At 39.5% G+C, this 24,787-nt stretch overlaps 1 protein-coding gene across 10 annotated transcripts in view; it reads left to right on the plus strand.

The window, feature by feature from the left end:
- The window catches only part of csde1 (cold shock domain containing E1), an 87,601-nt gene extending 65,583 nt beyond the window's left edge, over positions 1-22,018 (plus strand). For 6 of the 10 annotated variants that reach the window (XM_033042753.1, XM_033042757.1, XM_033042761.1 and 3 more), the window contains 7 exons: positions 3,469-3,644; positions 6,711-6,823; positions 8,820-8,939; positions 10,132-10,313; positions 14,195-14,358; positions 17,374-17,506; positions 20,769-22,018. In XM_033042753.1, the coding sequence (XP_032898644.1) occupies positions 3,469-3,644; positions 6,711-6,823; positions 8,820-8,939; positions 10,132-10,313; positions 14,195-14,358; positions 17,374-17,506; positions 20,769-20,816 (936 nt within the window). In that variant the 3' untranslated portion in view covers positions 20,817-22,018. The remainder of the gene's footprint in view (positions 1-3,468; positions 3,645-6,710; positions 6,824-8,819; positions 8,940-10,131; positions 10,314-14,194; positions 14,359-17,373; positions 17,507-20,768) is intronic. The other 4 variants (XM_033042754.1, XM_033042758.1, XM_033042759.1 and 1 more) reach the window with 1 other exon arrangement.
- The last annotated feature ends 2,769 nt before the right edge of the window (positions 22,019-24,787 follow it).

The following is a 24,787-nucleotide window of genomic DNA, read 5'->3' on the forward strand; positions in this document are numbered from 1 at the left end:
GGGCAGAAGGGCTCCAAAACACCTCACCACATGGAGTGATTCTGTACTGTTCTGGAAAGAAACAGAAATTAAAATGCCTCTAAACTGAATTTAACATCACTGAGCCTTTATTTGCTTCCTTGCATAAATACAATTGCTAGAATGTGAAGAGAGCGAAAGACAAGCAGCTGTAATAACTAGGAGGGTCAGGCAGCACCTGTGGAGAAAGGAGGATGGTCACGGTTTCGACCCTGATGCAGCATCACAACCAGAAATGTCAACCATCCCTTTACCGCCCCAGCTGAGTTCCTCCAGCTGCATGCATTGTTTGGCTACAATTTTTTTTTCTATGGCTCAAGCTAAAACAAATATCTAAGTGTAAGTTTCATATTTTGCTTCGTAAAGCAGCTTGTTTAGGAACCTGTTCGGATTTTCTAGTTCTAACTCATGACATCTGAGAATGAAAAATTCTTGCTCCTGTTAAGGGAATGATTGGTATAATGATCTGGTATAAATAAGAAAATAATGGATGGAGAGGTTTGGGAGAAATTTATTGAAATAAGAAATGATTTGAGAAAAGAATAATGAATACACATTTGCTTAAAGAACTGCTGAAAAGAGGTTTTAAGAGCAGGACTTTTTTTTATTGGTCAATAAAAGGGACTGGGAAATGTTTGCTTGGTTTTTTTTTTAATTATCTGTTAAAACATGCTAAATATTTCCTCTCTGCAGGATATTGCTTTGCCTACTTTTCACCTGCCCTTTATTATGAGGTGGAGGGTTTGCAATATTTGATCCAACTGAAATTCTTGGCTTCCGATTGTTTTCTCAGTGTAGTGCCACAGCATTTGTTCTTTGGTTGAAAGAGTGGTGCAGATCTATTCCTTTGTCATAATATAATATTAAAGGGTGGTGGTGGCCCGTCGGTAACGACGATGGCGGGTTGTGCAGTCTCAATTCTGATGAGTTCTGACATGGCTCACGAGTCTGTGTAGAGAAAGGGGCTGCACAAAAACCTGTGCATGAATGAGTTTAAGGTGGAGAAGCTGTTGCACTGTAACAACCCCACCCTCTCGGCCGCAGAAGTCAGTCCAGTGGTATGAAAAATCATCATGGCTGGAGGCTTCTTGGCTGTAGTGGGTGGCCATGTCGTCTTTAGTGTTCTGACTAGCCCTTCGCATTCCCAGTGTGTTGCTGCGTCGCCGTTGGTTTATAAAGATCTCTTCCGCCTGTCCGCCAAAGCAGACTTTCTATGAAGGATGAGCATGTCCCACAGGTTGAACTGGACTACTACATGGTACCAGTTGCAAGGTTATGCCTTGACCTGTCAGTAAGGGATAGGTTTGAAAACCAGATCTGTGAGGCATATTCCTTCTTTCCAGAGATGCTGCCTGTCCCACTGAGTTACTCCAGCATTTTGTGTCTTCCTCCGTGAGGCATATTACAGGGTAATGTTTGGGTTTATCTGCTGCATGCTTTCGTTTCAAGAAATGGATGCATTACTAGTAAGTGTGTGCTGATCTACCTCGTATTGTTGAAATGAAATGTATTATGAATTCTTATTATGAATGCATTGATTTACAATAAGTTGTAAAATGTAACATTAATCTGAACAAAACTTGTTTCATTTACATCCCAGGACAACGGTGAGTGAGGTGGGCCAAAAATTGTAGCGCTATCGTGTACCGTTTTGGAGGGGTTTTGGAATATCACATCCACGCACGCATACAAACAAACAAGAAGAGAGTTTTAGTAATATATACTAGACCAAGTACCCGTTCCCTGCCCTTGCACTGCGTGTTGCAATCGCAATTCGCCCTCCCCCTCCTGTGAGGTGAAAAGTTCAGAGTGTTTTTGTGTCGCAACATTGGATCGAAGTGTGTTGGAAGCTGGCAGGAATGATTTTAACTAAAAAATCTTGTGAAAGTTGGCACTTTTAAAGCTTTAATCACGAATAACGTGAAATATAGGATGAAATCTTCAATGAAGCTGATCACTGCTAACCGAGCCACTGTGACGTCATCAGTTGAAGCTGGTCTTTTTTAATTCAGTCTTTTGGTTTTTTAAACTTTAATCAGTAATAAGTCGAGAAATAAAGCATAAAATGTTCATTGACGATGATCTCTGTCTAGAAGGGGAAAATATGAATCAGAATATGTAAAAATGTAATCGTTACCGCGTAGTGTTTTTGCGAAGATGTAAAGACAGCCACATATACACACAAACAAGATCAGTGTTTTAATAATTACTAGACCAACTGCTCCCCAAACGCACCCGTTCCCTACCGTAGCCTCCACTGGAGGCGTGGTCCTCCAACTCAAGCCGTTCCCGAACGTAAGATTCCAGCACTCACCTTTCCTCCCTCAGCAGTGCTCTTAAAAAAAAATTCCAATTGCACTTGTCCTGCGTGTTGCAATAGCAATTCGCCCTCCCCCTGCTAGTCGAGCCATTGTGACGTCATCAGTTGAAGCTGGTCGGTTTGAAATTTAAGTTCTTTTGATTTTTTTTTAAACTTTAATCATACGAGAAATAAAGCATAAAATGTTCAGTGAATGTGAACTCTGCCAAGAGGGGGGAAATGTGAATCAGAATATGTAAACATCTTATGAAAGTTGGCATTTTTAAAGCTTTAATCGCGAATAACATGTCAAATATAGGATGAAATCTTCAGTGAAGATGGTCACTGCTATCCGAGCCATTGTGACGTCATCAGTGAAAGCTGGTCCTTTTAAATTCAGTCTTTTGATGTTTTTAAACTTCTTTCATTAATCAGTAATAAGTCGAGAAATAAAGCATAAAATGTTCAGTGAGGGTGATCTCGCCTCGAGGGGAAAAATGTAAAATTCTTGTGAAAGTTGGCATTTTTAAAGCTTTAATCGTGAATAACGTCAAATATAGGATGAAATCTTCAGTGAGGCTGGTCTCTGCTACTCGAGCCATTATGACATCATCAGTTGAAGCTGGTCATTTTAATTTCAATGCCTTTTGACTTTTTCTAGACTTAATCAGTAATGAGTCGAGAAATAAAGCATAAATGTTCAGATAAGGTGTTCTCCGGCCTCGAGGGGAACTATGCCAATCGGAATATGTAAAAATGTAATTACCACGTAGTGTTTTGGTGAAGATGTAAAGACAAGCACGCGCACGCACACGCGTACGTACAAGATCAGACTTTTAATAAGTATATGATATATTACCTTTGAATGATAATGCATGGTACTATATTTTAGTGACCATTCTGCAAGCCTGTTACAATCACAACCAGCATATTGGTATCAGTTGTTCATTGGCATCACTTCTGGTGAATTTACAATGGAAGAAAGCCACAAGAAGCTATGGCTGATCTGTTCCAGTACTATACCCTGTGTGTATTTCTATCAATAACCATGCTAGTTTTATTCAACTACATTGTTAAATGAGAATATATATTGTCATTTTAGGAAAGCGTTTCTCACTTAAAACATTTCTATTCTCTAACCTTTCATACAGATTGAATTTAGCATTTGTGAAGTTAAAAGAACCGGTCTACAGAGTGCAGTATCAATCAAAATTCTAAATCGTAGCCCCAATACCAAGAGACTTGTAGGATATGTTGCAGCATTGAAGGATAACTTTGGTTTCATCGAAACTTCTCAACATGATCAGGAAATTTTCTTCCACTACAGGTGAGCCTCATTTGCACTTACACTGTATTTACTAAACATCATCTGAGTGCATAATAATTTTTCCTTGCATTTTTTGGTTACAACAGCCCTCTGTGTTAACTTTCTCAACAGGTTTGACAATTTAGATTGGGTGTGTATTTTGCTAAATTGCATGATTTTGTACTCTGCCACGTTGGATAGCTAAGGCGGCCTGGCCTGCGCCTCAATTATTCCTGCAAGACTGCAAAAAAATAAACAGTCACGGAACGAAAGCATGGTAGTGGGATGTGGTTGAACATGGGTGGTGATGTGTGTTAGTGTATCTGCTTCACGGAATGCCTAGCATTCCAAACCATGCACCTATTTCGATTGAATGGCTTATAAAACCAAATTAAAATTAAACTTAAACAAAATGTTGGAAACACTTGGCTCAAGCACCTTTTATGCAAAGAAATGGTTAACACGTCCATTTCATCTGAACAGTGAGGAGACCAATTTTAACTTGCAAGGAGAGTAGAATGGGACAAGAGAGTATTTCTGAAGGAGGTGAAGCCAGGAATGCCCAGATGATTCGTATTTACATGACAGTCTGGTTTGTAGATTAATGAGAGCAGCTAGAGTGAGAAAGCAAAATTACATGTTTTGAAGCTGTGAAATGCAGGTCAGACATTGCTGACACCAAAAGCAAAATGCTGTGGAATACCCAGCACATCAGGGTCTGGAGAAAAGGGGAAAAAAGTTGAGTATTTTTAAATTGATCGGCTTACAGCCAGACTGGTCAATTCTGAAACAAACCACAATTGTTCAATTGCATATTGAACTCTGAAGGCCACAATGTGCCCTGGCAGGAGATGAGATGGAAAATTGTTGCTTCACCTGGAAGGAATGTTTGGATCTCGTGGATGGTAGGGAAAGGCAGAAGTGCAGAGCAAACCATCTCCTGTAGTGGATGTGAAGGCACAAAGGATTTGAATCAGAGATGAACAAATGAACCAAGGAGTCAGAAGCACACCCTTTTGGAAATGGGGGAAGAGTGGCATGTTGAAATTTTCCACCATGTCATGTACACATCCATAAACCCAAAACCTCAATTATTTTCATAAGTGGCACATAATGTTCCCTCTAGAATCATTTTTTTCCAAACGTGCCTTTCTGAAATGCTGCACGTGGTTGTCAAAATCTTGCAGTAAGCATTTTGAGACATAGGTAAAGTTGGCAAGTAACTAGATGGGAAATAAACCATCTTTAGATTATACTGTCATAGTAATTTTTGAATATTTTTAGCTAAACCAAGGCGTAACAAAGATGTTTTAAATTTTATAAAATGATAGTGTCACGGAATGGGCGCTTCATCTTTGTGCCTGTCTAGCATGCAAATGACCTACTTTATCCTATATGTATTTACTTTCGCCGTTTGCTTTCATTTTCAAACCCAGGTAATTCTATTTTCAGAATACATTGAATGAAACTGTTGTAGCAGACGCTCCACAAAAGTATATTCTTTTGGTAGTGAAATTTAATGTAATTACTGACTCATGAGACTGTGTTTGGTACTCTGAAAATACTGGAAACACTATTTTGTGCCCAGGTATTTCACTTTGAACCTTGTAATACTTCTGTCGCAATGGTACTCTAGAATTCTTAAAAGACTGCCTTAGTGTTTTGAATACTGCTGTCAGACCACATGTTGATCTTGCTGATTCTATTGAGTTTCCAACCCCAACCTCACTGAGCATAGAACACGGAAAAGGGCATTATGCCTGTGCCAAATGTAATGCAAAATTAAGCTCATCCCTTCCTCCTGCACATAATCCTTATCCCTCCAATACATCTGTCTAAAAGTCTCTTAAGCCCTACTTCCACCATCACCACTGGCACCAAGTGACAAAGATTTGCCCCACACATCTCCTTTAACCTTCTCTCTCTCACCTTAGCTATGCACTTTAGTCTGTGACATTTCCCTGACCATCCACCCGATCTATGTCTCTCATAATTTTACTTATTGGGTCTCCCCTCAGCTTCCAGTGCTCCAGAGAAAACAATTCAAGTTTGTCCAAACTCTCCTTATAGCTAATCTAGGCTGCACCCTTTCCAAAGCCTCCACATTCTTCCTGTAATGGGAAGACCAGAGTTGTATGCAATACTCCAAATATGGCCAAACAAGTTTTATAAAGCTGCAACACGATCTCCTGACTCTTGTACTTAATGGCCTGATGAAGGCAAACATGCCATGTGCCATTATCTACTTGTGTGTACTCTCAGGAAGCTATGGACTTGGACCACAAGATCCCTTTGCATATCAATGCTGTTGAGGGTCCTACCATTAACTGTCCTACCATTAACAGTCCCATTAGGGGTCCACTAGGGGCGCCGCATTGACAGCAGCCTCTGCCTACAGCCGGTTTGTTTTTCAATCTTTTTTTAAATTTTTAGTTAGTTTAAAGTCTGTTTTGGGGGAATCTTTGACTTTTCTATGTGGGGGAGGGGGCAGGGTAAGGGGGAAACTGTCTCCCAGTCGCTTCCTGGCGGGGACGCGACAATTTCTCCGTGTCGCGTCCTCGCCCCCCCCGTGGCCTACCACCTGGATCGGAGCGGCCTTTCCTGCCGGGGACCGGGAACCGGATCAGAGCTACAACAGCGGCGGCGCAGCGCTGAATGTTTTCGGATGTTGGAGGAAACTGTAGCACCCGGAGGAAACCCGCTTGGTCATGGGGAGAACGTACAAAGTCTGCACAGACAGCTCTCATAGTCGGGATCGAACCTGAGTCTTTGGTGTTGTGAGACCGTAGCTCTACAGCTGCGCCATTTAATGGAAGAAGGTTGTGGAGTGTTGTTAATTGGCCGGTCCAATGATAGTGGGTTATTGTTGATATTTGCTGGACTGAATTCACAGACCTGAACAGCTGTTTATAAAATGTGGCTTTTTTTAACTGGAGTGGCACTTCAGTCTTTTGGCCAAAACATGACTGTTTTAATGTATTGGGCTTGGCACAGAATCTATATCTGGATGTCTAAGCTGAAGAGACTTAATTCTTTTAAGCATTGCTATAGTTGTTTCATTTCATGAATTGATTTTCCAATTCCCAGTGAATTCTCAGGTGATGTTGATGAGTTGGAGGTTGGGGATGCCGTGGAATACAATTCGTCAAAGGGAAAAGGAAACAAAGTGAGTGCTGAAAAAGTTGCCAAGAGTACAACAGGTAAGAACCAGATTAACTTTTTATTTGAATGCTTGTTCTTTTAACCTCGTGTTACAACTACCAAATAACATTAAGAACTTGAGTTCTGATTTTTGGATTATTATGGCAGGTTAAAATTCCATTGCATATAAGGTGACAATTTTAATGAGACTCTTAAGTGCCCAAAGAATACGGCTACTTACAAATTCTGTCTGCAGGTGACCTCACCAGAATTTTGGTCTGTGCAGTCCTGCATTCGGTGCATGTCACAACAGGATACAGTTTGGTCAACAGCAGCCACTTATTCCATGTTGAAGTTATGAGTTTTTGTTATACTATCCTCTTAGAAAGGTGATAATACCTGAAACCAATAGAAACCCAAGCAAAAGTGTGTAGATCTATAATGTAAATCAGTGACCTAATGCTTTGTTTTGTCAATTGTGTGTAGAATTTCTTAAGTGCCGACATGAATACATTTTATGCATTAATTGACTTGGAATTGAATAGGATTCTACTATGTAATTTTGTGTTTGTATTGAAATTTATGATTCTGTTTTGTATTAATGTTATTACACTAAGGATTATTACACTGTAAGGATTTTAATCTTCAGATTATTTTTGTTAATTCACTAACAGTTTTTTAGGTTGTCGTCAATAATTTGTACTGTGTACCTCTGTAAATTCTGGCTGTAAATTACTGTTTGTGTTTCCAAAATCAATCTACATTCCCAATTGCTGTATTCAGGGTTTTGGTGAAATGGATATTGTTAAACCACTGAAAATGTAATGTTAGTGCTAGAAAGATGAGAGACAGTGAGCAGAGCATTGACAGTGCATTGAAATCTCTACAAGTTGTCAGATTTGATCAATTCTTCTGTGGGCTGTCAATCTGAAATATTGGTCAGTTTGGCCCACTGCTCTCATTAATTTATCCACAAGATAACTTCATCCATATTTATCCTAATACAACCCTGTTCTAGCCCTATCAAATTCTCTTTATCCTGCTCAACTCTTTCCCCGCCCTCTCTGCAACCTTTTCTGTCCCAGATCTGATGAAGGGTCTTTAACCTGAAACAGAACTATTTCTACTTTCATTGATGCTGTTCAACTTACTGATTGTTTCCAGTATTTTCTATTTTCATTTTAAGTTTCTGACATCTGCAGCTTTTTGGTCTTCGTTGAAATGTTTCATTTATTTTAGTAGGCAGTTTTGCAAAATGAAACGGTAATCCTCAAATTATAGTTATTGTGTTCAAATAGCTCATTAACTTTCATTGAAATGTGTTTGAACGTTGAATTTGGGCATGGTACTGGAAGCTACTTTGTGCTAGAAGATGAGGTGGGTGTTATGCGCACAACCACCATAGATTAGTTTTGCTGACTGAGTTTTTTATTAGGACACTAGAAACTGAAGCAAATAGGTAAAAATCATAAATCGGGCAAAAGTTCTGCTCTAGCACATTTATGAACCTGCAACCCCCCATCCCGATTCCTCATCTGTTTTATAAGGAGTTGATGGATCTGGTGCAAAATCCAAAGCATATTCAAAATGTGTTCTGAGTTTCAAAGTTTGCTGACATTTTAAAAGTAGGAACATTTTGGATTTTTGCAAGCCCTGAGAAATAGAATGAGATGTAATGTTGGATTCCCATTTTAATTTAAGTTATATTACTGTTTCGGGCTTTAATCTCCCTTTTAATAGTAACACTTTAATCTGACTAGATGGCTTTTGTCTTCGATCATTTAAGGATGGCAAATATTAACCTGGATCAGGATAACCTGCAGGAAGAAAAAATGCAGTTGAAAATGTTATTGTAGGAAGATTACAGAACCTTTGTCTGTCCTCTGACATTTTGTTCTTTGTTTCATGTTTCAAAACTGATCAAGTGCATGTTGTAAAATTCATATTGCTGCAAGTGGTCTTATTTTTGATTCTCAGTTTTTATTGCTGCCAGCTATTTAAAATTACAATGACTGGTGTGCTTCCCATTTTAATGTTTTCTTTTCCCATTTACAGTAAATGATCCCAGTGACGAAGTGTATCCAACAGTCTATACTGGTAAAGTGTTGAGGCCATTGCGCAGTGTCGATCCACAGCAGGCAGAGTATCAAGGACTTGTCGAGGTTACAGAGGAAGGTGAATTTCTGTTGCATTATTTCTGAATGATTCTGTAATCATTCCTTTTGAGTGTTTAGCAGATTTGATGTGCTTGTGGACAGGGGAGGGGCGAGAGACACAACTGTTAACTCCTGTTTATCTCTGCCTCTCTTCACCCCCACCCCCCAGTATTACAACCTTCAACCATGTCTTTCTGTGTTCTTGGATCAATGGTGTTGTTCGGCTATCCTTCCTGTCTCAATGACTCGGATTAGCTTTTGGCTCCCATATCTTCTTTCATAATATTCATCCATGTTGTATGGATGGACCATTTTTGGACTTTCATTTATACCAGTAATATTTTTCCAGGCCTAGAAATGCCCAATTCCCTTCCCCACAAGCTTTGTGTTTGTAACCCTATTCTCTCTCCCTTCACTGCCACCAACCCCTGCCTCCAAACAATTGCTAACTCGCTAAATGGCAGCTTGTGCTTAAACTTCATCTCCTTGTCCTTTCATAACTTTTAAAATACGGGTCTTACTAAACTTGGTCACCACTCCTTATTATCTATTTGTTTCTCATTATACATCTGAAGCATCCTGCTTTTGATTTTCCTCAAGTTGCTAATTAAAATATTTTCAAACATCTGCTCAATTTATGTTGAGAATAGAGAAAGTGCTAATAACAATCAGAATAAATACCTAATTTAGACTGGTATTCTTTAACACAATTATTTCTTAATTAGATCTTTTGTTCTTAATCCTAGTTTGAATCTGAAGGTTCATGAATTATAGTCATGTATTTTAAGAATATTAATATTGGTCTAATTTTATTTCTCCCATGGTTAAATTTCCCTCAAATGTTCTCTGACCATTGGTCCTAATGATTCCAACTCTTGCAATGTGCAAATAACCATTTGTTATGTTGAAGCCCATACAATGATTATTAAATGTGAACTAAAACCCTGTTCTGTCCCCTCATTGTTTGCACTTTCCTGCAGAGAATCATTCATTAAAGACAAAGAGCATTTTTTGGCAATCTGGACCACAATAGGCATCACTTGTAGCTTCAAATATGTTCTTAAATTGTGCCCGGACTTTCAGACTTAATGGCTTACTGCAGGGGTGCAATAAATTCTGAATTCATTTTTCATAAACATCAGACCTGCATGCGATACTTTATGCTGAAGACATTTATACTATTTAGTACTGAGGAGTTTGTGTTTTCGCAGGGTCTGATGAGAAAGGTGAAGTATATCCTTTTGGCATCATCAGTTTGGCCAACAAAACAGATTGCCTTCAGAAGGGTGAAACCATCAAGTTCCAGCTATGCACAGTGACTCAGACAGGACAGAAGCTGGCCTACAATGCCACAACTTTACGGAGAGGCACTGTGGACTGTGTAAAAGACCAGGTGAGAGTTAATGTTATTTGAACGGTTTATTTCACTGGAGTCAGCGCTTGGGCTTTCTGGTATCCTTCCTCCTGTGTAGTTGATTCTGACTTTTCACTAATACGTAAAGCTGGTGCAATTGTGTTTGACATTGAGACTCCATACTGCAATAACAGATCCTTAGATTGACAAACTATCTCTTCCATCTTTTTGCCTGAATGTCAACAGGCCAATAATTTCCTGGATAATTGGTGGGGGCAATGCAGAGTTGTTAGAAGTACAACTTTGAAATCAACGTGGCCTTCATATGCATTTAAAAATAGGCATTCACTTTTCAAATTTGTTTGATATTTGATGTGATTACCTTATTTTCATGAAGTGACGACTATAAACTAATATTTGTAATTGTTACAGTGGAACGGCAACATAGTACAGGTAGATCCTTTATCTGTCGACTTTATCATGTCCAGTTGCTTTATTGCCCTGATTTTAATAAATGTTTGGAGATTTGTAATTTATTTATCATAACTACCATGATAGCTGTAGCATATTGCAGAGATGTGAAGGTTTGTAAGAAACCACCAGATCTAGTTCTTTTAGTGGTGAATTTTGGATTTAAGCTATAGTGAACATTTTCAATGAAACAAAGCGATACACATCTTTCCTTTGATTGTAAATGATGATTTGATGAATATGTTACATAATGTGGCAACAAAGATTCCAACATTGATTCATTTTGTATCCAGACTAAGGTCAACAGGGTTGGTGGCGAAGATGGGGGGGGGGGGAAATATTGCAGTGAGAAGATAATATGCCAAGATCCTTGCAATTGTCCCCCAAGATTACCTGAAAGGCAATCTCTTGTATAATTTTAGAATAAATATTAGGATACAGAATACAGCACACTAAATAACCCATGTACTATGTAGCCATGGCAGAATGCCGGTTTGCTATCTTGTTGCAAAAATAAAGAAATTGGTGTCTCGATAATCATTAATTTTATGTTGGTGTAACAGAGTGACTATGATAGCAACAAAGCATTTTGCGTAAGACGTGCTATTTCATGCCCTCAGTCGTCACAGAAGCTGGAGATTTAGTTGCCATGGATATTGGAATCTTGAATGAATGGAAAGTGGGCAATTGAATGTCCATCCCTGGGTTTGGGCACAATTACTAAGCGTTTCATAAATCAGTTCATTGTTACTAACATTTGCCAACTGTGTCGACTGGGTTTTGGTCATGATTCAACAATGAATTGGTCACAAGCCAAAGAACTGGTCACCTCCATGATTCAAGTGTTTCTTGATGAGTAATTTTGATGTTGTGAGCAAAAGTTGACAAGCTGGTGTTCTCACCGTAGCTGTTTGTGTATTGGAGAAGTATTGTATTAATAAGTCGCATGAACATGGTATTGAATTAATGTGGAGTTTTAATTGTAGAAGCTGGTTATATGGCACTGTAACAAAACTACTTTCCCTTCGCCAAACATCCTGCCTGCCCCACCCTAGTCCCTCAAGTCCAAACATTGATTTTCCCTGCTGTCCTCTTTTGCCATCTTCCCTTCACACAAACAATCTACAACTGCTAAACACCTGCCCACTGAAACCACACTGACCGTTGCCACGTGCTCTGCTGACAAAAGTCCCATCCGCTATGTTATCTGTAAGTGGTCCCTGTTCAAACCCTTCCTTGCTGCTGAGAGTACTACACACTTTCTCGCTGCAGGCTTCTGTTGTCAGATTGTGGTCTCCTCATACTCTGGGATGTTGATGTGCTGCTATCGGCTATATAAATATCCCTGCCCTAGTTAGTTACAAATGTTTTGAAAACCTGCTGTCGTTTGAGTCCAAAGTATTCATTTTGAATTACTGAAATATCGTGTTTGTAATATTGCAGGTGCGCACTGCAGTTTACTTAACGCTGCTTCAATCTTAATTTGTTTTTAGGAATGCAACGCTACAGTGAGTTTGGTTTTTCAGGACAGAAGCAAATCTCTTGTCACTTTACAGAATATACATATGAACAGTTAATCTGTGCAGTTCTCATTATGTTTGATCTGCATTTTGTAAGCTTTGTAAGCAGTACCCAGCCGAGCCCTGCGGGAATGGCTTCCAAGGCAGTACTTAATTTGCGCTGCATTTTTTAAAAGGGTGTATTGGGGGAGTAAGTTTCACTGCCCACGGATAGATCTACACATTGCTACCTTGGCTTCATCACCTCCCCCTCCAACAAGCGCACATACAGTCAGTCACAAGATCCATTTGCTGAGTAGGATTTATATTCCACCTGACAATTCTTAACCCTTCTTGTTAAACTGAGCTTGTTTTATGTTAATTAAACATTCTGAGGAGATATTTTGCCAATTAATTATATTTTAAACATTTATTTAATGTGAGTTTGAGTTTTTAATAATCTTGTGGTTGAAGGAATTGACTGCCGAGTTGAATGTATCACAGGGAATAGATGACTAATCTTAGAAAAGTTACCTCATTTGTTATACAAACGCATAATGGAATCTGAAGTAAACACATGCTTTTACTGAGCAGGTCAAACAACACAATGTAAAGAGAAATAAAATGCAAGAAACACTCAACAGGTCACCTAGGAGGCGAAACACGATGACTCATGACCAAAGGGCCAGTTTCCATGCTGTATCTCGCAACTAAATTAAAAGAATAATAGCCTTCTGTTAATTGCCTTTTTAAGTTAGTTCTGGGCCTGAAAGAGATTCCCTTTGTAGAACTCCCATTGAGAGTAGGGAAGATTCAAACAAGAGGACATGACTTCAGAATTAAGGGACATAAGTTTAGGGGTAACATGAGGAGGAACTTCTTTACTCAGAGAGTGGTAGCTGTGTGGAATGAGCTTCCAGTGGAAGTGGTGGAGGCAGGTTCGGTTTTATAATTTAAAAATAAATTGGATAGGTATATGGATGGGAAAGGAATGGAGGGTTATGGTCTGAGTGCAGATAGATGGGACTAGGGGAAAATAATTGTTCGGCATGGACTTGTAGGGCCGAGATGGCCTGTTTTCCGTGCTGTAATTGTTATATGGTTAATGTGTAAGAAGGAACTGCAGATGCTGATTTAAACCGAAAAAGCTGGAGTAACTCAGCGGGACAGGCAGCATCTCTGGAGAGAAGGTACTAGTGACGTTTCGGGTCGAGGCCCTACTTATAATGCCCTTGTCCTCCACCCTCACTGCAGTGTAAACTGACCAACTGTCTCAGATCTGAAATGTCAACTGTTTCTCTTTCCACGGGTGCTGTCTGACCTTGGTTTTTCCAGCCTTTTTGTATTTTCTAACCTGTGCAGTTTTAACTTGTGCAATCTGAAGTGTAACGTTGACATTTCAGGCATGAATTTGTGCATATGTATAACCAGAATTAAAAATGGTAAGCAATGCTGCACCCCCCCCTCCCAAAATGACATGCCCTTGATCTCATCCCACTTGACCTGCAAGTACTCAGTTGCTGTTTTACAAAAGTGCTATAGTAACTCAGTGGGTCGGGCAGCAATCAGGCAGTCTAAAGAAGAGCCCTGTCCCAAACCGTCAGCAATCTACATTCTCCAGAGATGCTGCCTGACCGGCTGAGCTATGTCAGCACTTTGTCTTATCTTGCCTTGTTTGCACTCTAAAGTAACAACCAAATTCAACCTTCTCCCTGCACTAAAGACTTCATTTAAGACCCAAGTTATAAAATGCTGCCTAAATAACTACCTGTTTTTGTGCGTGTGTGTAATCTTTCAGCTCCTCAGCTTTTGCTTTCATTTCTTTGGTTTTATCATTTTACTGAACCTGCTCTACAAAAACTGTTCCCTGAAGAGCATTGTAGTGTGACCCACGTTTCTAAACTACTTTAGTTATTCATGTGTGGGAATATTTGACTTGTGTTTTCCCAGTTTGGCTTCATAAACTACGAAGTTGGTGATGGTAAAAAGCTATTCTTCCGTGTGAACGAGGTATTGGATGGTGTGGAGTTGCAGCCTGGAGATGAAGTGGAGTTTTCTGTCATCTTAAATCAGCGTACAGGAAAGTGTAGTGCCTGCAATGTATTCCGTGTCAGGTAAGCTTCTGGTAAATCCAGTAATCAAATACTGCAAAATGTTCCTTAAATAGTTTGTGCTCTTAGGTATTGAATTGACATTACAATTGTATGCATTTTAAATACAAGACAGCATTTGCTTTGTTCACAATTTATATTGGCACTGTGCAGTGATGGACCAAATCCAGTTTAACTTCCATTGTTGAAATCCAGCATATCCATTGTAATACACATCTTTCCCATCCCCCTGTGTACCAACTGGCTCAACCTCACAAGGACACCTTGCGGCTTTTGTGTTTTTGCTCACTCCTCACAATTTTCCACATCAATTTGTGCTGTGAGGTAATTGGATTGAGATTTGTCTCATTCGTTTCATTCAAGGTCCTTGCAATAAAATCAATAGAACGAATCCGTTGTTGAATACAGCTATGCTTCCCTGTATGGAGGTTTAACTAGCTCCTTTCACGGGATAATGCTGGCTACCTTTCCATCTGTGGAAACTGATCTAATATCTGGAAATGAGTACAGGCCATCGCTGGGGAATGTGGTTGCTGGCTGTATGTATGTGCTAATTGCATTGGAACTACGCTAAAGATCTGTTTACCACATTCTAGTATTCTGTGCTTCAGCCTTTAAATTGCCAAACTCATCAATTTGCCTATTTTAAATGACAATGTTTTACACCACAATTCTATATTTTAAGGCTAATTAGAATAGAATTAGAATATATATTACAACATAAATCAAATAAATGACTTCTCGTCACATGAAGTGCCAAGTTTTATGTGGATTTTGCAGCTGATTGATGCACAACTGCACTGTCCTTGTGTATAAATGTAAATAAACTCAAAACTGTCTTTTTATATTTATTTTCCATATCACTTGAAATAAAATTTACTCTGCTTATTTTCTTCAAAACAGAACAGCCTTACATTACCGCTTAAACCAAAGTTACTCGATTCTAAATGTCTAAAGGATGGTGCAATGTATTTGCTGTGTTCTGGACTCTAATTGCACCTCATTCATTCTAGATCTGTAGTTTGAAGGTTTTCTCCGTCTTCTGTGAAGATGGACATAAAATACTGGCTATTTCTCTGAAAATCTGTGTACTCTCCTCATTTCCCATGTAAAATTTCCCCATCTGCTTGTATTCCTTCATCAGAGGAACTTTCTTTGCACTCACTGGTTCCCACATGGACAACATTAGCTAGATTCCTTCCCACCCCACCAGGTCCTCCTCCTTGATCTCCAATTCCAATGAGATGTGCTTAAATTTGCCACCAGAGAAGGAATGCAGGGGTGATGACTCATGGGTGCCGAGAACTGCAACTAATCCCCAAACACATTGTCCCCTTTCACTGTTAGATTTGTTTTTACTTGCCAGATTTGAATAGCTCCCTGTAGTATGGTGCTGTGATCACTTTGTTTATCCAGCTCGAGTCCTTGCACTCATCCAGATGGCTTCCAGAACTTGCACCTGTGGACAAATGCAAGGAATAAGACTGCTCTGCTGCCATTTTAATTATAAAGATACCTATCACATCAAGTACCTTGATCAACCCTGATTTGTGTTTAAAAAGTAGTGCATGGAGTTGGGGGAAAGGGGAAAATATTTGAAGCTCTCAAGCAGATTTCATTCAACTTGCATGTTGTCTAAAAGTCCAGTAAAAATAGATTGTTTTATTCACCAATTCTGATAACTTCTTTTAATTTTCTTGAGGTCAAATTGTGTTGGCTTCTATTTGTCAGCAGAAACAATAAAACTTTCTTGAGGAGTTGAAGAATCGGATCAATATGTGGATCAAGACCTTGCGCACTATGCAGTTATTCATTGTAAACAGTATTGCTGTCTATAATGTGATTCTAAACCCTCTGTTGTTGATAACCTATGTACTCTATAGAGAAGAGAATACATTTATTGGTGTCTAAGATGACTACATTAAAGCTGCCGTCCAAATTTGGGTTTCTAGCTGCATCGGGTATCCAACATTGCTACCCTTCCACATCATGGCATTAGGATTTTCTCGATATTACTACAAAACATCTTTCTCAATAGGTGCCTGAGGCTAGTTTGTGAGAGGATCAAACAAAGTCTCCTTTACTGCCTGGGCAGTTGAAATCGCTTGCACAGAAGTTAGGAGTTGGCTCCTTGGCCCTAGAGGCTGCTCCACCATTTACAATGAAACGCTATTAATTCAGCACACTCGGTACTTTGGTTCTGGTTCAGCAGATTATCCAAACTGCCAGATGTTCTGTTAACACCAACACAATTAATTCACTTTTTAAAGATGTTACGTAGAATATTTTTTTGTGGGCCAGTGGGTTTCAAGGGAATGTGGGCAAACAGAACCCGGTGAGTTAAAAGGGAACAGGGGAATGTGAGCCCTGGTGAGTGGAAGCGAGTATTCAATCAGGGTCCAGTAGCCGGAGCTGAACTATTGCCATTTCTGGATGGCAGATTAGGTTTGGCATAATTTCTCTGCTGATTGTAATCTCAGCTCAGCATCTTGTTTTTTCCATCTACCCATGATCTTTCATTGCTCGCGTTATCAAGAATCTTAGTTTAGAATACGTTGCTGTTGCTTGAATGTTTGCAGTACAATTGTACTAACCACAAAGAAAGCAATTTAAGACACATCCTTTGCAAATTGCAAAATTGATGGTTTGTAAATATTTCCTATGATTGGCATAGCATATTTATTTTCTCACTGAATGTTCCTTAGTGTCAGAAGATCATAAGTTTAAATCCCCCTATAGTTTTTTTTTAACCACATCATTCAAGATGTTCCTGTTTGCTGTTAGATGTTAAATTAGAATTGCCTATTGTGGTGTTAAAATATCCTATTTGAGAACTAGTTAACAACTTGCTTATCCACAATAGCCGCTCTCTCAATTTGAGCAAGGATAATTAGTGTAGTAAAAGAATTCTGAACTAATGGCTCGACTCTTTTCTGCCTTTAACTGTGCACGGTTTTATGCGGCCTCATAAAGCAACTTAAAATACTCACACCTAACATGTGTATTTCTCCTTTTTAGTGAAGGTCAAAAGCTTGTGGCAGCACCACGTCCTGATCGCTTAGTACATCGTTTGAAGAGCATCACCTTGGATGACGCAAGTGCTCCAAAATTGGTTGTGGTTCGCCAGCCAAAGGGACCCGATAACACCAAGGTAAATGCTATTGATCAGCCAGTGTCCCTCACTGCTGGTGAATATTCATCGGCTATTGCTTTAACTTGCATCTGATATCTCTCCCTACCATTGATATCGATCACCATTATGTAATGGTGATTACAAACCAATTGCCTGTAATTCTTTGGCATAGTACACGAGTTCTCTGTAGTTTAAATTTGTTTTTTAATTTGCTTTGATGGATGCCATTTTTTGGGATATGGAATATAAGCAATTACTTGATAACTATTATTGCTCAAGCTGCAAGATTGATTTTTTTAGGATGAAAGTGCTAGAGCTATTCACTTTATACCTGTAACGGCTTGTACTCGCTAGAATTTAGAAGATTGAGGGGGGATCTTATAGAAACTTACAAAATTCTTAAGGGGTTGGACAGGGTAGATGCAGGAAGATTGTTCCCGATGTTGGGGAAGTCCAGGACAAGGGGTCACAGTTTAACGATAAAGGGGAAATCCTTTAGGACCGAGATGAGAAAAACATTTTTCACACAGAGTGGTAAATCTCTGGAACTCTCTGCCACAGAAGGTAGTTGAGGCCAGTTCATTGGCTATATTTAAGAGGGCCCTTGTGTGGCTAAAGGGGTCAGGGGGTATGGAGAGAAGGCAGGTACAGGATACTGAGTTGGATGATCAGCCCTGATCATATTGAGGCTCGAAGGGCCGAATGCTACTCCTGCACCTATTTTCTATGTTTCTAACAGTTATTCTCTAGAATTTTTCCAATATACAAGCCACCAAATCTACACTAGCACCCCCACCTACCAGCAGATGTTGAAGGGCAAAAGCTTAGGGTGAAGCAAGAGAAGGAAATTTGGGTGCCGAATATTGCAGAATATTGCTAGATGCAGGAAGCATGTTCCCGATATTGGGGGAGTCCAGAACTAGGGGCCACAGTTTAAGAATAAGGGGTAGGCCATTTAAAATTGACATGAGGAAAAACTTTTTCACAGAATTGTGAATTTGTGGAATTCTCTGCCTCAGAAGGCACTGGAGGCCGATTCACTGGATGCATTCAAAAGAGAGTTAGATAGAGCTCTTAGGGCTAGCACAATCAAGGGATATCGGGAGAAGGCAGGAACGAGGTACTGATTGTGGGTGATCAGTCATGATCACAATGAATGGCGTTGCTGGCTTGAAGGGCCAAATGGCCTACTCCTGCACCTATTGTCTATGTATCTATGTATATATAATAGGATACCAAATTGCTATTTTGTATGGACAAGAGGAAAGACGTTACAAACGTTAACTGGGGAAGAGGCAGGCGATTCATATATGGAGAGCAAATATTAAAGGTCCTGTAAAAACCTAAAGTAAATGGATGGATCTGACTGAAATGTATCCCAGTTGATTGAGAGAAGCCTGTGAGGAGATTGCTGCAGCTCGGGACAATCTTTGTGACAAGCCTGTTGGCTTGGAGCCATTGTGCAAGTATTGTTACTGAAAACGATCAGACAGAATGTAGATGTCTTCTAATGTCATGTCCATAGTGGGCAAATTATTGGGGGGGGAAACTGAGGGAGAATAGAGTTTGGAAGGCATAGATTAAACGAGGAGAGTCCACATGGATGTAAAGGAAGATGGTATTTGACTAGAAATTGAACTTTTGCTGCCTTCTATAGATTACATGGATCCTAGCAAAATGTTTGATCACATTTCATGTGGCAAACTGATTGGAAAAGTGAAGTTGCAGAGTCTCTAGTTAGAATTTCCCTTCAATGGCTAAACAATTTTTTTTTAAATTGTCATTAGTAGAAGCCTCTTCAATCTGATTTTGTTTGTAAATGCAGTTTATTAAACATTGAGGTCATAATAATGCAAATAATTGACTGGACTTTAATCCTTGTGCCTCAGTGAACAAGATGCACCCAGAGCATTTGAAGCATTATTTAGATGTCAGTTTAGCACTTTCATCCAAATGTAGTCGACTATATTTTCCATCATAAAATTTGGGATTCTTTTTTTAACTGCATCAGCTTAAGTTGATTATAACGCAAACTGAAAGCGGAGGTTATCTCTGGATTAAAGTTCTGAGGCTGTTTTACTCTGAGTTTTAAGGAAGTTTATCTTCCTCACTGAAACAGTAAAGTTGATCAGTTCACCTTCCCTCTTCCGAGAATCCTTTTGTCATTTCTTCCCGACCTTTGTGTTGCTGCATATTACACCACTTTCTACAAAAGTAAATTATTTGGCAAATAAGGAAATGGGCTTGAGTAGGAGAACTGACGGGCAGAATGTGGTTGTGGTATGCATTGTAGTCTGTGAAACAATATTATCTATTCTATCCTACTGACTGTAAACGCTGCCAAAATTTAAACAGCTGGAAGCTTCAATAGAGAAATGAAAAGTGGAATTTTATTCAGAGAGCATTTCACACCTTAATGTGGGTGTAGAGTTTTTTTTTATTGAAGAATAGGTTCATGGTTCTGAAGAAATTAAACAATTATATCCCACTTCTCAGTCCCTTTCCCTGAATAACCATCTAATTTGACATAAAACTGAGCCCCAAGAATTGTATTGACACTTCGTTAACATTAATTTTTGGGATGATGCTGCAGTAGTGATGGCACATTTTTTGTTTCCTTGGTTGACAATGTTGTTTTAAACAGTTTTCTGGGTCCATATGGGAAGATTGGGTATTGTAGACTGCAGAACCACTGTTCTATCTGTTCTATCCAACCAACTTTTCATTCTAACAAAATCTGAGCAGCTGGAAGCCTCAATAGAGAATTACACTGTCCCCTACCTCCCTCTTTCCCTAACCCCTACCTCAAAATATTGCCCTGCAGATGCATAACATCCGGAATTACGAAATTGTTTATTTGTGACCTTTAGACTTTGCCACCTGTAGAAGCACTGTTGTTCCATTCAGTGAAGCAGAAACAGACGAGGGGTGGGGTGGAGTGTGGGAATGGGCTGCCAGCCCCTCGTCTTTGTGAATCAACTACAGTAGAGCACTTCCAGTCCGTCAACCACACCAGGGTTATTTTTGATCACTTTAACCATTGCAAGTTTGACCTGCAAATGAAGTTAGACAATAATTCCAAATCAGCTTGCAATTAGCAGTTACAGTGAGAAGAATTTATTTCCTGTGTTTTATCATACTGGTTTCTGGCCAACGTGGCAGTCTACACAATTTAAATTAATAAAAATTAAATTAAAAAAATTCTAAAGCCTGTGTATGTTAAATTGGTTCTAGTGTATCCAGTATTGGAAAATTAACCATTTTGTGTTTTATCTTGCAGGGATTTACTGTGGAGAGAAAGATTCGTCAAGCAGGAGTCATAGATTGATTTATTTTCTTCCCCCAGCAAGCACATTACCCAATGCAGTATCTTCGGGGAGGGAAGGGTTTACGCAAGGTTATCTGCCTCCACCGCCCTCTTGTGTTTCCTAGTCCAACATGGAAAATGGAGCACAATTTATCTATTTTCAAGCAAAACTACAGTTCTACCACTTGTCTGTGCTTTTATCAAAAGCTTTAAAAAAAAAAGTACAAAACGAAGCAAAAACAAAAAAAAACATTTAAAAAAAATATGTCGACGCGCAGGCTCGGGGCAATGAATGAGCAGAAAGCCTTAGTTTCACAACCTTATAGGAGCTTGATTTAAAATCAAAAAAAGCATCTTACATCAATGCTAATTTGAAATTTAAGTTAATTTGCCTTTGTTAGTAATGAGAGAAATCTGAAAAAGAAAAAGCTATACAACTGAAACACGAGTGCCATGAGTGCTGGCTTTCATTAAACCTTTCAGTACAAGTTTGTTGATGCCGTGGAGCACTGCAGCCTTGGAACACATTTTCCCTATTCCAGAAACTAACAGATTTGTGCATAAAAACAAATATCACTGTTATTTCCCACGAAGGGCACCCTGTGTAATGCCGAATGGAAAAGGAAGCGGCTGAATTTTTTTTTAAAGTATATTAATGCATCAAGGTGGAAATGTTAATCGTTGGTACTGTATATATGCCTTTTGCATAGAAACAGGGAGACTAGTTGATATCAAGCATTAGTAATCAAAAAGACTGGTCTGTGTTCCTATACCAAATAAGATCAGGAATTTAATTGATGTTGATGTGGGGCAGAGGCAGTATCCCGTTTCTGTTTCGCCTCTGCTCACAGTTTGGGGTTTGTCTAAACTGGAGAATGCTTTGTTCTTGCAAGAAGGGAAAACAACTCCTGGCTTTCTCCTGTGTCCCTGTTAATGGTCATGAAAAAGAAACTAGAATAAAAAGTTTTACCATAAATTTTGAACTCTTGAGTGGACTTTGTCTACCCAGATGACTGACTACACATTGTCATTCAGTGACAATCTTTCTATGGAATACACTGCTTAAACTTGGATAATTGATTTGGTATAGACTGCGTCCCCGAGTTACAAACAAACAAAGCACCGGCCAGGAACTTTACAGTTGAAATTGCGGAGAATCTAGGTATATGCGGGTGAGCATGAAACCTTCGTTTCAACTAAGATTGTCAATAAAGTCCGGTAAACTAATTACTTGTTTTGTCGCTGCCTGTTCCAGAATTCTGCCACTTTCCGAAATGGAGGGTTTTTTATGGTAGGGGGAAGGGTGAAGAATAGAAAGTTTCATATAATACAACAAACTGGCCCCTACACAACATCTCAAACCTTCAATTATCTGCATTTAATTGGTTCCTTTAAGACGGATGCTTCACATGTACATGGTTAAATCAAACCTGATAATAAGCTACATAAGAGATATTGATGCTGGTGAACAAAATATTTAAATTAAATGGAGAGTTGCAGAGGGAAAGAATTCCAGAAATATTTTCCTCATTAGCAAAAGATTCTGCTCCAACGCCTGATCTCGTATCACTTCAAGTCAGAAATGTGTGTAGGGAATGGGATTTGCAATGAGGCGTTACAGTGAGGTGTTGAATTGGAAGCCAGTGTATAATAATGTGCGGGCAGTTGGTGATCTGGTCACCCGGCAAGTCGGTCTGTGGAATAGTTTTAGACCAGCTCAAGTTTGTGTGATGGAAGGTTACAGACTTGTCAAAACAACAATGTGGCCGAATGATTACAAGGATATTGGTGAGCTGAAGTACAATTAAATTTGGGCCATGCTAGAATTAATATTTACAGAGCAGATTTATAATCAAAACATCTGTCTGCACCAAGACGGTACACCAAGGTCAGTTTGGGGAGCTATCAAGAGGAGAGATGAAGTTGAAGGCTTCTCAGGAGGTCTTTGTGAAACTGAATTGAGAATTAAAAATATATATTTGCTGCCTGATGAGCAAAGACTAATTGGAGATGGAACAGACATAAACTGGAATGTAGTTACTGCATATATCTCTTTGGATGGTATCAAACAAGTAGTATGTAGGTAAGAAATAGGAGATGGTGCTTTATCGTATGACTATTTGGAAATTTTAACTAAGAAACCAGTGTTGGCAATAAAAAGGACATTGTCAAAGTGAGGTGACACTGAGGGATTAAACATGATCTTGACTGACATTTCAATAGCCACAGTTACAGATATTACTGGTGTGGCTGAAGAAGGGGGAATACATGAGGGCAAATAGGGATGGGTATGAACATGAGCTGGTGAAAGATGGAGGCATGGAGAATGAAGCTTTAAGAGGGCAGTGACATCTGTTGAGAGTGGCTAGTTTTTGAGAAGAACTAGGAGCCAGTAGGGCCTTGATGGGGAACCAGATCTGGAAGCACATGATCCAGTTTGCTGGGCAGAACACATTTTTGGCTCTTTGCGTGAGTGAAGATGAAGACTATGCCCATCTCCGTTCCTCTGCCAATGTTACTGGTGTAAAGGCAACAACGACAAGGAGATGAGTATGTTTGTCAGATGAGTCGACATGTTTTGGTATGTGTAAAGCCAAGAGAATTCATTGTATGGAAGTGTGACTCGGCAGCTTGGCGGGTCTGGCACCTTTCATAGACACCATCTCCAGGACATTGTATCCAATTATTGTGCTGCTTGTGAACCGCCTGCCTCATTCTTCCCTAGTTGGCATTGTCATGCAGTGCGCTACCAGCCACAAGGTGTCTCCATTTAGGATTGGAATGGTACTTGCCAGGAAGTTTATGTTGAACTGGTACAAATTGTATACTTAGAATAAGACCGGAGTGTGGGAAGATTGTACAAGAAGTGTGTCATGCCATAGGATCATTTGCATCCTTGAGGGCAGATAGGACCTCTGATTTCTCCACTTGGATTAGTATTGCACATCAGTTTTAGAACTTTCCATATGAGACTCTTGTATCTTCTGTCACTCCAATAACACGGGGAATGCAAGTTTGCATACAGCCATGAAGTAGTTTCAAGCGTTGAGATAATTCCCTGTCAAGGTGTTACTGCGAGTGTCGGGTGAACTTGTGTGCATGAGAGAGATTTAATTATTTGTTTGATCCCCATACAAAAGAACCTTAGACATGCAGTCATGTCAACCTACAATGTCAGGCTACTTTTTGGATTCTGTCTGAGTCAAGATTGCTACCAATTGATACACTGGTAACATTTTATAATTTGGTGAGTCAAATAATGAATGCCAATAAATGGAGTTCACTGCCAAAGTGGCCCACCCAAACAGCAATGTTCTGAATTATTTTATATGGATTTCTTCTGATGTGTTGCTGGGGTTGAAGCATAATAACAGGTGACAGAATGGAAGGACTTTCTTTCCCTGTTACTACATCTCCGCATTGTTTATTGATCCCAGGACATGTTTGAGGGTGCCCTCTGGTTTATAAAATCATGAGAGACATAGATAAAGTGAACAACAGATGGACACACAATGCTGGAGTAACTCAGCGGGATGACAGAATCTCTGGAGAGAAGGAATGGATGACGTTTCGGGTCGAGACCTTTCAGACTGATGTCGGGAGAGGGAGTTACATGGATAAGGAAGTGTAAAGTGAAAATACCACAAAGAGAATGGAGATCAAAGAAAATGTAGAATAGATCATTGTTAGCTGGGAGAAGGTAACAACAAAGCAGCAGATAACATCCAGTCTGCAACAGTAAGACTGGTCGGAGAACTGGGAAGGGGGAAGGTGGGGGGTGGAGAGAGAAATCAAGGGTTGAAGTTGGAGAAGTCAACTTTCATACCATTGGGGTGGAAGCTGCTGAAGCAAAATACAGTGCCCTCCATAATGTTTGGACAAAGGCCCATCATTTATTTATTTGCCTCTACTCCGCAATTTGAGATTTGTAATATTAAAAAAAATCACATGTGGTTAGAGTACACATTGTCAGATTTTATTAAAGGGTATTT

This window comes from Amblyraja radiata, chromosome 24 (genome assembly GCF_010909765.2).
Source record: "Amblyraja radiata isolate CabotCenter1 chromosome 24, sAmbRad1.1.pri, whole genome shotgun sequence".
In the NCBI taxonomy this organism is placed as follows: domain Eukaryota; kingdom Metazoa; phylum Chordata; class Chondrichthyes; order Rajiformes; family Rajidae; genus Amblyraja; species Amblyraja radiata.